The sequence below is a fragment of the Prinia subflava genome, chromosome 18 (genome assembly GCF_021018805.1).
Source record: "Prinia subflava isolate CZ2003 ecotype Zambia chromosome 18, Cam_Psub_1.2, whole genome shotgun sequence".
Taxonomy (NCBI): domain Eukaryota; kingdom Metazoa; phylum Chordata; class Aves; order Passeriformes; family Cisticolidae; genus Prinia; species Prinia subflava.
This window is the reverse complement of record NC_086264.1, coordinates 12,010,466-12,026,168: the sequence shown is the minus strand read 5'-3', so window position 1 is coordinate 12,026,168 and position 15,703 is coordinate 12,010,466. Positions and strand designations below refer to the sequence as shown.

Sequence of the window (15,703 nt, the reverse complement as noted above, 5' to 3'; positions counted from 1 at the left end):
TTTTTAATTTTGAGATCTCTAGCTAAAGTTACATCGCAAGCGGAATGGAAGAGGTGTAGCCAGTATTTCACATAACCAACCCCTCTTGTTGTAAGAACTCTAAGAAAATCTCTCAGATATTGAGTAAAAGAGTCAAACCAAACCAGAACGCCTGCTCACAGTTAAGAAAACAACCTCTGCCACATACTGGGAGGCAGGAGAAAAGGAGGCTAACTATCTGTGTCAGTGTTCCCACAAAACACGCACCAGGAATGGTAAGAATTAGTAACTGTACTCAAAGACTCTGTGTGCTGAACATGAAAACCAAAAATGCAGAATCATGCAGATCTGTAAGACTTTTGTCGTGCTAACACAATACAAAGCAGAACATTTTAGATGGAAAATGCAACATGAACGAACTTGAATTTCACGTTTATATTCTTTTCATCATTAAATGGGTTTTTCTAGTTAAATGGTGGGGGATTAGTGAAACATAATAGAAGGAGTAAGCATATAAAATTTTTAAGCATTATCTCATACTTAAAACAATTTCCAATATATTTCAAAAACTCTTCAGGACCAAAAGAAAAGTTAAATCTCATTTTGATATCGCATAAAATCACAATTCTAATTAACTGCTTATATTAAAATCTAGCTCTAACAAATGCACTGCTTTTCCAAATAATTTTTTTCCCCCGACAGAATTTGATAATCCCTTTCAGACCCACCGATGCCATTTTTAATACAGACAAGAGCAATTTACTCAATAGGAACAAAGAACTGAACCTGTGCTTAACACACACGATATTCTCTCTACAGACAAGCAGAAAACCACTATTTCTTCCAGCAGTACCCTTCCCAAAGAAATTATTACCTAGTTTAACATTAGGCAGGTATTTAAAAAACCAAGAGCTATGACTACATTTAAGCTGTGAGAATATTTACATAGAGTTGTGTCTACTTTTGAAATGTTGCTGTAACCCTGTAGAAAGCATTCAAGTGCAATGTTATTAAGCTAACAGCACAATATGCTCCCTTTAAATTGCAATTTCACTGAAGGTTACTAATTTTAACAAAAAGACAAATAATCAAGCAACTCAGAGCAAATAAAGTTTGTGGAAATCAGCAAATCAGCTTAGAAACACCTTTCAGAAGGGCAATTATGTTTTATGCTTAGGCACGATAAATAATAACGGGCCCTGTAAAATGTGTTATGGAGAAATATGACAGGAGCACATCAAACTCAGGAGTGTGGGAAGTTCAGTGCTGTTTTACACTGACATTTGCTAAAATCAGGGAAGTAAAAGAAAGTATTTGTGCTGAAAGCCTTGCTGAACTTCCCCGCATTGACACAGGCCTGCGATTCAAGATGTCTTTATTTCAGACGTGTCCCCCTGGAGCTTTATTCCCAGCAAGCTAATTAACATTCAAGTAGGGTCGAATTGTGGGAGGGGGAGAAAAAGGAGCAGGAAGGGAGGTGTCACCTACGGGAAGTTCAGCAACTTATACGGTCAGTGGCAAAGTTATTAAAGCAGCAACACTGCAGCCCAACAGAGGTAAAGGGAGTCAAGTGAAGAATTAAAGGCCTTGGGTAATTTGTCATCATCTCTCAGAGCTCAGGGTCAATGATCTCTTACCTTTGGGTCGATTTTCTTAAAACTGGGATCTTCTTCATCCACCTCGAAGTAGAGCTCAGAAAGAGTGATGGAGAGGGTGCCTTTCACCACCACAGAGGGTGCCACAAGCTGAGCTGGTGTGCTGAGGGACACCGGACCTGCCAAGGCGGGAAAACACCAACAAATTCAAACTCAAAAGAACAAAAGTACAAATTATTGGCTTTGCAGGCCAAGGACGTTAAAATAAAGCAAAGAGCACAGCTCGTCCTTAAAGAGCAAAGCCCTTTTTGTCCCGGAAAAGAACATATGTAACAGATTTGCAGTGTCTCTGTGCTGCTGAACACTGAGGCAGCTGCAATTGCAAACTGCTGCATACATTACACAGAGCTGGCTTTAGCAGGCTTTGACTCAGACACATTTTGTGTCCAAGACTCAGACACATTTTGTCTCCTCTGTTACATGAAACACAGAGAGTGCACACTTGAACACTTGCAATCGTTCTGTCTGATGTGTCCTTTAGCTGCTGGGAAGTTCTGGTAGCATTTCACAAAGATTAACACAGCAGTCAAAGCTCAAAGTTTGTCTAACTGCAAAGTGTTCCCTCATGGATGCTGGAAATCTATTGTTAAGGTTAAACAATGTTACAGAGCCTAAAGTAAAATGTTTTAAAGATGCTTTGGATTCCACGTTAAGTATTGTTCAAGGATTCCACACAGTGTTAGGGTAGCTCGGGGACTGTGGGAGTAAACAGCTGGAGGGTTGGTTTCCAACTGAATGAATTTTTATTGGAATAATCACATCTCCACAGGGCTTATCACAGGGACAAATCAGACTACTACTGGAAACAATAGGTTCAGCTCTATATAAACTAACACATACAGAAAGAAACAGGTTAGGTTTGTCATCCAGCTGATTAGGAGGCAAGGAAATGAAGTTACGTGGCTGCAGTGTTATCTGACTTTTGTAAAACAGTGGAAGATATTAAAGTGACATAGACAATTTTGTTTTAATAAAGCATCTATAAATGAGGTACACACGTTCAGGTAATCAACGTGAGAATAACTGACAAAAAATTCAGATGAATTGTCATTTCCATCGATTGTTAGGAGGGTGATGGTCCTTAATCTCACATCAATCTCAATGTGTGCCACTAGGACAAAAGAAGAGATGCTCTGCTGAGATCAGAGCAGCTTTGCCCTCTATTCCCAACGTACAAATACATTGTGTCTGCAGATGGGCAGAGATAGCTGCAGAACTGCCATGATTTCCCAGAGCTCACCCCCACAAATGGATGAAATAAGCAGCTCTGTGTTCTTTTGCTGTCTCCCTTTGCCCCCTGTACATTAGCATGTAATCCAGAGGAGAAATAACATTTTTTCAATCACTCGCAGACATTCAATTACAGGGTGAGCAGACAGATGCAGAGGCTGGGGCAGTCCAGGTCCTGTAGAAGACCCCTGACAATTTCCACTTCATTTCTAACCCACACCACTTTATTAGTGAGGATTACTTCTTAATCCTATTGCCATTGTCAAGATTATATAATTAAACTCCCCTTTCACCTCTATTACAGTATGAATGTATTACTCAAACCAATGAATGAATAATAGAAGGAAACATGGGGAAGGCTGTTGAGAAGGAAGCTCATGGTAGAAAGGGAATAAAAAAGATTCATCTAGAGAAATGCCTTTGCATTATTCTCCCATCACTTTATTTTACTTTACTTTTCCTATGCAGGTTCTCTTTTTTCTTATGCTGAATTTTCATTTTTAACTTTACCTTTTTTTTTTTTTTTAAAGAGTGGAATGCAGTTCAAGGATAAGCAAAATGCCAATAAATAATCACTTCCAGCATTTTCAGTGAATTATCATATGCATGATCCATATCAATGTAAGAGTATACTAGCAGCAACTCAGGGAACCAGAATTCTCCAATCAATGGTATTTTTCTCTAAATTAAGTGTACATGGAATACCAGATGAGAAGCACAAAACACAGATAAGTTGGCATTTTCTCTGTAAAAGCCACGTTCCTCAAATAGCAATTGAGACACTTCATAATTCCCAGTCTCCAAACCACTGGTTACTCTGATTTTACATTTTGAACTGTACAGAAAGTACTATTTCTTCAGAAAAAAAAAAGGAGTCTAATGAGACCATGGCCTATGGAGAAAGAACTTTAGTGGGGGAATGTCAAGGGGTTTAAAGGGGTTAAATCCAGCAAGTAAAATCCTTTACATGCAAGTAAATAACCAGTATGTACAATTTTATAGACTTAGGAAAAAAAATTAAAGGTCTCCAAAGCCCTAAATTACAGACAGCTTGCCTAATTGTCCACTAGGTCTGATGATTCGAGTGGACTGAGGTCAAGAAAACAAAAGAAGCCCTTTCAAGGTAGAGCTATTTTCTGTAAGGAAGGTTTTCTAGAATAGCTATCTACTGCAGAGAAAGAAAACTCACAACTCTCCTCAAATAAACCTTCAGTATCTGAGGTGAACAGAAAATTATCTTAATGACGCAGTTATGGGAAGTGTGTTAATTATCAGTGTGTATCCCAAACCATGATCCACTGCAGAGACGGGGAGATCAGAACTTGAGCAGTAAAGAGGCTGAGGAGAAAATCAGATAGGTGACATTACCTGTCAGGTTCTCCACTTCTCTTTCCTCCATGAATGACATGATATCATCATCACCTTCCAAGAGAATCTCGCTTTCCGAGTTCTGGTTTCCTAAAACTTGACTCTTGATGGACTGCTTTCCTTTGACAAGTATATCCTCATCGGGAGCTGAAATGAGACAGGGTCTGTCAGGTCTCAGTGACAAAGGAGTGTAATTTCATTTTTTTAAATGTAAGTTCAGGCTTAGGACTAGCTGTGGGAAGTACCTGTGTTAATCCTTCCAATGTTAGGACACATCTAGTTTTAATCCTATTAAACCTGCGCAAAATTATCCAGTGCTCTGTGCAGCGTCCAAGCGTTTATGCCGGAGGGGGAAAGGATCCAGCAGCCTCCGTTCCCCTGCAGGAAACCGAGCCGAGGAGGGTCCCGGTGCCCGCTGTGTCACCCTGAGCCCACAGCGGGCACAGCCCCGGCCGCGGGAGGCGCCGGACGGGCCCGGAGCGGCGGGACCCGCCCGGGGCAGCGCCTGAGGCAGCTCCCGCCGGGAAAACCCCGGCAGCGGGACCCGGCGGAGGGGAGCCGCCACCCCGCATGGCCCCGGCGGCACCGAGCCCGTGAGGGGGGACAGCCGCCACCCCGCATCCCTCCGGGGCAAGCCGAGCCCGTGAGGGGGCACAGCCGCCACCCCGCATCCCTCCGGGGCAAGCCGAGCCCGTGAGGGGGGACAATCCCGCATCCCTCCGGCAGCACCGAGCCCGTGAGGGGGGACAATCCCGCATCCCCCCGGTGACACCGAGCCCGTGAGGGGGGACAGCCCCGCATCGCCCCGGCGGCACCGAGCCCGTGAGGGGGGACAGCCGCCACCCCGCATGGCCCCGGCGGCACCGAGCCCGTGAGGGGGGACAGCCGCCACCCCGCATCACTCCGGGGCAAGCCGAGCCCGTGAGGGGGGACAGCTCCGCATCCCTCCGGGGCAAGCCGAGCCCGTGAGGGGGGACAACCCCGCATCCCTCCGGCAGCACCGAGCCCGTGAGGCAGCAGAGCCGCCATCCCGCATCCCTCCGGCAGCACCGAGCCCGTGAGGGGGGACAATCCCGCATCCCCCCGGCGGCACCGAGCCCGTGAGGCAGCAGAGCCGCCATCCGTCCGTGCCAGGCCGTGAGGGGCGAGTCTGCCCCGGGGCGGCGGCCGCGGGCAGGGAACAGCCCGCACCTGCTTCCAAGGGGCACCCCGGCCTCCCACGGGGCGTTTCGGGGCTCAACCCGGGATTTTGGGGATGGAAGGGAGGCGGCCAGGCACGCCCGGAGCCGTGTTCGGCCCCGCACACGGTGACCGGGCCGGGGGATGTGTCCCCGGCATGGCCGGCATCGCCCCCGGCACCGGGGAATCGGCCCTGTTTAAATCCCCGCCTCAAACAGCAACAGAAACAGGGGGAAAAATTAAAGGGGAGTGAAAAAAAAGGGAAAGAAAGAGGTAATTACTCCCTCTAATTACTCCCTCTACCACCTAAGTTTTGGTGTGGTAATGCCAAAACACAGCAGTGTATGTGTCCGGGTCTTTTTGTTTGTTTTTGTTTTTGTTTTCTTTTAAGTCAAAAATTAAAATACCCTCTCTTAAGGTACACTAAGAATACCCATGGCACAGCCGTGTTTGAAAAACACCAAACACATCAGGACAAACTAACTTCAACACACCGGGGCTGCTCCCCTGCCTGCTGCCACACTTGGTTTGAAGTTCCACGGGTCCCTCTAAAAATATGTTAATCTGCAAATATTTACAGAAGGCAGCCACTCCCCTGCCTTCTGTAAGGCAGCATGTAAAGTTTAAAATGTTTAAGTAAATATATGCATGTAAATTTCAAATAACAAAACTTTTCAGTTCGGTGAAAAAGTAAAAAGAGAAATCCACCCACCAGATTAATTAAAAAAAAAAAATCCAAACTATAAAAAAACCATCACAATAACAACAACAAACTCCAGATGACCAAATACTGGGTTTGGTTTAGGCCTTGACCTTACAAAAAAATCCCAAATAACAACAACAAAAAATAAACATAAACCTTCACCTCCAACCAATGAAAAACAGAAATAAAAGGAAATTTAACTTGCATACAAAATAAAATGCAATTTATACATGATCCTTTTGCCCTAGCAATAGCTGTCACTTGTAAGAAAGCCTTAAAAAAAATTACTGCAGAGCTTTAACTGCATTGTAGAAACACAAATTTCACTTTCTTGCAAAATACGCTCATGTAAATAATGATAACTCAGATTCTGGAGTTGTTCAATGTGAGTTGAAAAACCTTCTTGTCATGGAAAATATGCGGCTGATATTTAGGAAGGTTTTCCTGTAATTAACTCCCCCTTGAGGATTTTCAGTTAGCAGCAGTAAAATTACCATCAGTGTACTAATACACACCACATGCACTCTTAGTCACTGCCCCACCAGCACTCTCTTGAAGATCAAAAAAAGTAAAATAGAACAAAACCACCTCAAGATGAAGTTCAAGATAATAAATTATTTTCTTTTTTTTTTTTCTTTTTGGTCTTTTTTTTTTCCTTTTAATGCAGGAAAACTACATTTGTTGTTTCAAAAACCTCATCTGCACTGTATATAGCTGCCAATTTTTGGTTCCTCTACTAGAATCTGTGTTGTACTGAAAATGCTGATTTCAAACTAGCTCTCTACCTATTCTTATTTAAGGTTGAATTCAGAGCCAAGATCAAAGGTTAATACTTTTATACTTAGTACAACTTGTCTAAAATGTTATTATGTCCTCCAGTCTTTAAGAAAAAATAAAATCAGCACAGCAGCTTCCAAACCAAAGATGACTGGATAACAGAAATATTGCCCTATCCTTTTCACTTAGTCAGATTTTAATTCTTGCCTCAACCACTGATATTCCACTGATTCAAAACCGTACATCTTACACATGTGCCTTTTTCAACAGGAGATTTTAGACCCTGAATTATTTTGGTCCATTTTTTGTAAACTTTTGTCATCTCTTTGTATGTGATGTTCGCTACCAGCATTTCCTGACGTGCATGAAATGTGTGTTAAAGGTAAATACAGATTAAACACAGGCACAGGAGGATGCCTGACTTCACTCCTGCACACACCAGCGAGTGGAAGGTTCTCTGAACCACAATCTGCTTTTTCTGTACTAAATAAAGCAAATAAAGCACTACATCTGCAACCAACACTTTCATGCTTCCATCTGCATCTGCCCAGAATTGAATATATTCCACATGGATTCACCTATTCCTCTGCAGGTAAATGCACTGGTGTGCCATGGTCTGGTTCTCTTTATGTATTTACAGGTTACAGATATGGAGCATGACATCACCAACCCCACATCAGCACAGTTATATCACACTGAATTTCATATTTCAGGTCACAAACCCTGCTCCGCCTTCTCCAACCACTCTGCCAGCCCTGCCTGTGCTGGTGTGACCACAGCCTCTGCTCCAGCCCTGCAGCTCCAAGCACAAACTCCCACACCCTTTCCAAGATCAAGATCTGCAGGCATGGCCTATCTGTGCTCTGAACACAACAGTCTGATAGCACTCAAATTCTTTTTTTTTTCAATTTTTTTAACCTGGTAACTATACCAGGAAGAGCAACTCAAAGAAAAGGTGCATTAAATAAAACCTTACTATATATATATATTTTTTTTTATTATTTTTTTTTTTTACAAAGGGTTCCCAGAAGCTTCTCTCTACCCTCCCTATTTCTTCAAAAACATAACAATGGTAAAACCAATCACTTCCAAACCAAGTTTTTAAAACATTATCCTTGTGGCATCTTTTTCATCCTTCTAGCTGAGGCAAAGCAAACTAACCAGCCAATTGCAGTACTGGAGATGATCACCTGCTGGTCCCTCACAGCCACAAAGCCCTGAGCTCCACCCTGATGGAAATGCTCCCGACTGTTTTAATCCTCCTGTCCCCAGATTTTTAACAAACATCAATGAAAAACCCCAATAAATCGCTTGTTAAAAAGCTCGGTAAAGTATTTTCCACAAATATTGCATTTTGGGGTCAATTTCAAAATACTAACAGGTATACTCTTTTTTTTTTCCTCCACGTTTATACAAGCACTTTTGGTTCCATTTCTATACAGCAGGTGACAGGAAAAATAAAAAAGAGTTAACTCCTTCCACCCCAAACTTTCCACCACAGCACCTTCACCTCTCTTTCCTTTCCCCACAATACACCATTACACTGACTTTTATAAATAGCCAGTTTGGAAGGATCCTTTCTTTTTTTTTTTCCCCTTTTCCCTTTGAAAAATTACCTAAAGCCTTTTTTTCCCAAGCAAGTTAATGTGAACTTGGGAATGGCAATTAAATTGTCAGAATTAAAAAATTTGTTTTTAACTAGAAGGTAGCCAGAAGTAGAGTCATGGGGCTGGTATTGATTGTCTGAACAGAGAACATTCGTCTTCAGGTATTTATTCTGCCACCTCTGCACCAGAGGTTCTCCTTCAAATCAAATCAATCCTTGGAAAAGATTGGTTCTTGCTCCTAAGACACATAACCAGGCTGCAGCAGAGCTGATTGTTGTTCTCTCTAGGTTTTAGTGAACAATATCGAGGCTTCCAATTGTTTCCGAATCATTTTCACAGTTGCAAATGGGGATGATTGCGACACTGTGAGTTCCCTGGGATGGAGAACACATCTGGCTGTATTTGAAAGGCAGCAAGCAGTTGATAATGTGCATCTTCTCAGGAAAGTGAGCTAAAATCCATGTTATCAAGCGTGGTTACTGCTTGTACTGTTCCATTATTTATGCATTATTTTCCCCTGCTTCCCTTTTGGCAAAATCCCTGATGTCCAATTTCAGGTTTTGGTCTGTGATGTTTTGAAAAAAACTTAAGTAGGCAGCAGGGAACCTTTTATACATTATCTGAAAAAAGCTTCTGCTTCAGAGGCATGTAAAATTAATTGAAATGGAATAATTAATGGTAAATTATTGATATGAAATCATAACATACTGGGGCAAACACTCTGCAGATCCTAGGGATATCTATACCCTGAAAGTCTGGCTCCAAAAAATCTGAGAACAATTGGAATTTCTGAGATGAAATTGGTTAATATTAGAAGTTAATAAACACAATTCAGAAAGAAATGGGTCTTGTGGCCACTCCAGCTGATCTTTCTGACAACAGCACCTTCTAAAACTCAAAAAAAAAAAAAATACCCAAACCAAACACATCAAGAAAGCCAAAATGAAACAATAAAATCCCAACTATCTTTGCACTCCTACACATTGTGTAGAGTTTCCAGTTGAACTTGAATTTGTACTTTGGTCATCTATTTTATACCTTGCCTGTGGAAGTTCTTGGAAAAAGACAGTTAAATGTGTACATACACTCAGGCAGATATCTATAATTTCAGAAATCACAGTCAATAATGACTTAGAATAAACTAAAATATTCATTGGATAGATAAAAAAACAGAAGGAAAACAGATAAAGGCAGTATGAAAATGCGGAATAAAACAACATCAGGAAATTAAACACAATAGAAAACTGTTAAGGATGTCAAAATCTGAATAGAAAGGCAGACAGAAAACAATTAGGTCTATTTAAAATACCAGAATTAGTTACCAGCTATGCTTATTAGCTAATTCTGAAATAGGGCTACTTTTATTCATTCTTCCTTTGTATTGACAAAAATTGTCCTGTCAATTACAAAATTATTATAAGCCTCAGCCCTTGAAATACAGCACGGATTAGTGAAAATATCACATCAGTATGAAATATGAATAATTGCATTACTTGTGTCTTTACTTGTGGAAGAATTAGTTATGCAAATTGAAATGGTTTTTCTAAATAAATAATATTTTTCTAAATATTTTTCAGTAAGAATAAAGATACTTTTTGAATTTTTGATAAACATCATAAAGACTAAATATGAAAATACAACTAGAACACATCAAACTGTGACAAGATCTATTTAACTTAAAGAACACAGAATATTAAAGGGGGGAAGTTGTTGTTCATCCATGGAGTATTAAACAGGAAAAACCCACGTGCCCTGAAGCCCATGGTATAGGAACAACACATAAAGAACAACAACCCCCAAAGCAAAAAAGTGGGTTAATTAATTCTACATCTCCTTCCTATAGCCAAAGATGTAGGGCTCTACAAACATTGCTTTCAGATCACTTTATTGACTATTCTGTGTATGGTCATTTATTTCAGAGGGCTGATGTCACTTTTGGCATTATATCAGCTGACATATTGTAGACATTTCCTCCCAGAAATGGCTCTTTAAGGCTGAGTGCAAGAGGTTAAGATGCCTGATGGAAACCAACTTTATGACAGTGATGCTCTTCTACATTCAGACAACACTCTTAATCTAAAATTAGCATAAAATGTATCCCCTCACACACAATTTCTGTGGCTATATGTATGCAGGTATGTAGGTATTCACAAGCTAAAAAAAGAAAAAAAACAAACCAAAAAAACCCCATTTAAATTTAAATTATTTGCACCATGAACTGTGCCTTCAAGGTGAAGAGTGCTCAGCTTTAATTATAAGCAAATTATTTTTAAGTACGAGACTTTTTTACCTTATCAGTGTACCCTCATTAGATAGCAAAGACATAAAATTCTGTACCAAACCCCAAAGTTCACTGGCTTTGGGTGTGGTTTTGTTTGCTTGCTTATATTTTGATTTAGTATAGAATTCTCAAACTGACTATTGTTTTAGTTTGGTACATACATTCCCCTCTAGAATGGATGTAGCATCTTATATCTTATCCCAGGTTATGAAATGAGGATTAATAACTGCAAGAAAAGCAATCTCCTTCTTTTAAAATTACCAGGTAGAAATGATCATTACATTTTGCTGCTTGAGCAACAGATCGCACAAAACAGCATTTGCTGCTCTTTTTTCCATATCAAATTCTTGCAGAAAAGCTTGAGGACTTAAGGGAAGGTCCAGTTTAACTTGTAAAAGTGTTATTTAATGTATTTTAATGTAAATTTTAATGTATTCATCTGTAACAATAGGCAGACACATGGTAAGTGAAATAATCGCTGTGGATTTTGAACAGGGGAAATTCTTCTGAAGTTACTGAAGTACAAGCAGGTGATTTACATTGGAGTGTGCTCAGGGATTGATGGCAAAACTGCACCCACTTTTTTTCTGCCTAGTGAGGACTGGGTGTTGTATGCAAAGCCAGCTGAGATGGAGACAAGGGGCTCAGCAAACACCAGCAGCGTTCTCCGTACGGAAAACGCGCCCGAATCGCGACACCGTGAGCCTCCACCTTGGGCCCACTCCCAACATCCCACCAAGAGGAAGGCCCAGCCTTTCCCACCACATCCTGGACTCTGCTGATTTTACTTTGGCACGATTTTTTTGGGGTTTTTTACAGGCAGATTTCTCACTGACCATGCTCTCCGGCTGCCCTGAGCGTGGCTTCGGGATGCGTCGATCCGAGGGGGTTGCGCACGAAGCGTCGCCGGCGCCGCAGGTCGTCCTCCCAGTAGTCGAGGCGCCAGAACTCACGAGGACGACTACAATGAACCAGAGGAGCCACATATGTTAGCAATTATCAACCAGCATGGTAGCGCTGAATTTCTGCATAAAGCTCTCCTTGTTTGCGCTGCTTGCGCCTTTTTTTTTTCCCCCCTAACCTCCCCCCCACCCTTTCTGCAATCTTTTACTTAGGTATGTCCTTGAAAATAACAATATCACCTTCCAGTCGAAGGAACTCCTTTCCCTTTTTTCTTGGAAGGTGAAATGAGCACTAAATACATCATTTTGAAATGAATTGCTGACAGTGTGATCAGTTTCCCCACACTCTAGTGGCATGTGCTCCGATTTCAGCCTCATTTCAGCCTCAGCAGGGCACCTTTCTCAGTGACTGCATTTATAAACCAGAATAGGGAAAAGGCTATTATAAATATGGTATAGCATTACCTATATTAATCAAAGTCTGTCCCCCTTCATTTTTCTTCCTAATTTGTGCCTTTTTGCACAAGGTCAGTAAATCATGCCACAAATTCTTGGTCCAGAAAGTGTTAACTTTAATGAATACCTCAGTTACATGGTTATGTATGTGATAATAAAATATTACTCTGTTTAGATGTGCAGGAATTTAATTAAAATAATCTCTTAAAATATTCATTACATTTAGCCCCTGAGGCTTAGAACAACACGAGAAAATGCATTTCTTTTCCATTTACTGTTTTTAAATAAACCATTCCAGGAGAGTGAAACAGCAATCTATTTTCGAGCAAATCAGATTGCATTTCTGGTTTATGTAGTTGTGTTTTTACATTTAATTAAAAACTACATGTTATGATGTGTAATAATTGCTACATAGAAAGCATACTTTTAAAAAATCACATCTAGAAAAGGTTATATCAAATTCATTCTTTTCCATTTTACACTCCAAATACACGTAGATCTTTTTAATACGGTCATATATAAGTGCCAGTTACTATCTCTTTAGATGATCATGAATAAATGCCACTGTAAAATGGTATTTTAGCCCAGAGAATGTAGAGAAAATGCCAATTTCAGGTATGGCAAATAAACAAACAGAAAATACCTGAGGCATGGAATAGCCATGATACCCTGAAAACGTGTACATTCAGATTAAAAAACATGGACTTTGTTTGTTTACAGAGCCAGTATTAAACCAATAGATGAAAATGCAGATATTTATTCCATTTCTGATCCAGGAGCTAATAGAAAGTATACCTGTCAACACTGACAAATGAATAGCCACAACTAATTCACAGATCACCATGTTAAAAACACTTGGTATCCACATTCACAGTTCTGATGTTTAAAGGCAGAAATTAGTTTTATTTAGGGTAAATCAAGGTTTCAAGCAAACGTAGCCAGAATGATTTGCATAACACTACTCTCAAACATGATTTGTAGATATTAAAAATTCCGACTGAAAATAATTTTATCAAAATAGAGGCTGTCTTTGCATTCTTCATTAAAATTCTATGCTTATTTCTAACACCAAAAAAAAAGGCAGTGTTAGCCTCCATCTTCCTAATTGCCTAATTTCAGAAAAATACTGAAGTATTGGAACCAAATTCCCCAGTATCTTATTTTCACACTTGTCTGTATTACAGTCATGCTGAAACTGGGCTGCTCTGATTGTAAGACCCAACGATTTTGGAGTAATTAACCAAAGAAAAACTACAAAACACAGGAAGATACAAGTTTATTCAAAGGCCGATTAATAACTTCAAATTCCCCATTAGTGATTATAGAAAAAAAAAGGCAGAACACAGCTGGCTCCGTGCGTGCCTTTGATAGTCGTAGAGCACGGATGGGCACTTCATCATTCTGCCTTCCTACATTTATCTGTTAAAATTATTATCAAATATCAGGCAGGATGCAGTCGTGAATCACAGCCTGGCCCTCGTCTTCAGGGGAATGATACAATGAGGGTCTATTCATCAGCGTGGCAATCGGCACCAGTAATTAGTTCCCTGCACTGGGATCTCCTACAAAGCTGATTTCAGCCCTCACTGCAAACATATGACAACCAAAAGCTAATGGAAGCTGCTAAAATTTGTTAACCTCTCCTGCCATCAATCCTTCTGGTGTCCTGGGCTGCAGTGTTATGCAAAGATGGTAAATTATTAATTTGTCATTCATCTACCTCGCCGCGGTTTGGATGGAATTAAGTGATGCCATTCTTCTGGATAACAATTACAATTATAGGGCATTACAAAACTATGCTGAAATTATTAGGAAAATAGGTAACAACGATCAGGCGTGAAATATTATCCTGAAACATAATATATCTTTAGTGCCTTGCTTTTATTTTCAGTTCTGCATAGGAAATTTGCATAGGATTCTGTGTCCTTCAGTGGTGCACTGATTATTCACACACAACTACATAACCACTACCAGACTGTGGATTTTGGTATTTGTAAGTGCTGGCAACCACTGCATTATGAGGAAAAAAACCTATCTACTCTTCACACACAGAAAATCATCCAACAAAACCCCACAAAGCCAAAAACAGGCAAAATTAGTCAACCTGTGTTGACTAATTGTTACAAGAGCGCCATTTTTGTGAGCAGCTACTGGGAAAAACACATTTTTAAACCAATATAAACCAGCTGATGTTAGAGCCAGTATAAACCAGGACACCACACAGCTACTCCAGCACAGTTTTACTACTAAGAGCAATCAAGCCCTGCAGTCCCATCCCCAAAAGGAAATGCTGAGCCTTGCTTTGTTCCTCTGCAACCAGGGCAGGAGCGTTGCTCTGATTTGGGCACTGCTGCCAGACTGAAGGGCTGTGCAATCTGCAGGGAGGAAGATTTTAGGGACATCACAGCACCTACAGGGGACATTTGACATCAGGAGCTCGTGGCCCTGCAGTTAAGGCTGCCACGTGGACTAAAGGTGCTGTATGGACCGGATCGATGACAGCAAGTACTCAATTAGTCTAAGTGCAAGAGCAACATCGCTCAGGGGGTCGGGGATTTATGAATTATAAATCATATGATTTGCATAGATTTGTCAGAGCCCCCTCCAACATGATACACAGCAATTAGTGGTTCCTTAGTAACAATATTGACTGAATAGAAACAAAGCTTTTATGCTGAGTGTTTTATTCAAATAGCGTAACCATTATATGGCTTCATTTTTCCAACAGTTTCCCAAATTACCAGGCTGTGTACTCAGGATTGAGAGAACACCTTCCTCTCATTCCCATGCACCTAACCTCACTGTACAGAGATGAGATCAAATTTTCAATTTGATGACCAATATAACACATTTCCCCAGGATTTTGTGATGAAAAGGCAAGTCACCTCACTGAGGGCAGCGAGAAAAAGTCTAAATTCTCATTTATCTCCACTCTCAGAAGAAGAAACCTGTATTTCCTACCAGTTTCTAGGAGAGTTGGAGACAAAACACATCAACTGCTGTGTTAGTTTATTATGGTGTCATAACCAAGGGATTTTAAGCATGGAAACCACCTACCAGCCCTCACACCCTTACAGATTTAAACTGAATTTAACCACACCAGAGAACAATGAGAGGATCATGCAATTCCTGGAGAATTACTCCTTGTCATGTCTCACCCACCGTGTATTTCCAGATTCTCTGCCACCCCAGAAAAGAAACATCAGTGTGGGTTGCAATGGGACTGTGTGAGGCAGGCAAGAGGAAAGAAAATGCAAACCTACAAAAGCAACATTTTGGGAGGTCTTAGGGCTGTACTCAAGTTAAGTGAGAATGGATTTTAGAACACCACAGAAGCTCCCATTCAGATCCTTAGATAAGTGAAGTAGCAAATAAAAAAATACAGAAAAGAAACATGAAAGAAAGATTTAAAGAAAGGCAAAAGAGCACAGTGTTATAGAAATCTTCAGAGACAGAGGATGGCTAGAGCTCTAAAAGACCTCTTCTATCTAGAAGGCTTTTTAACCTTTAAAGCAAGAAAACCCACTTCCACAAAAGGCAATCACAACTTAAAAGCAGAGAAGCCT

At 40.7% G+C, this 15,703-nt stretch overlaps 1 protein-coding gene across 4 annotated transcripts in view; it reads right to left on the bottom strand.

The window, feature by feature from the left end:
* The window catches only part of LRBA (LPS responsive beige-like anchor protein), a 302,351-nt gene that overhangs the window by 138,350 nt on the left and 148,298 nt on the right, over nt 1–15,703 (bottom strand). For all 4 annotated transcript variants that reach the window (XM_063415460.1, XM_063415457.1, XM_063415458.1 and 1 more), the window contains exons 38-40: nt 11,616–11,740; nt 4,233–4,379; nt 1,617–1,753 (exon numbers count right to left, since the gene is read on the bottom strand). In XM_063415460.1, coding sequence (XP_063271530.1) covers nt 1,617–1,753; nt 4,233–4,379; nt 11,616–11,740 — 409 coding nt within the window. The remainder of the gene's footprint in view (nt 1–1,616; nt 1,754–4,232; nt 4,380–11,615; nt 11,741–15,703) is intronic.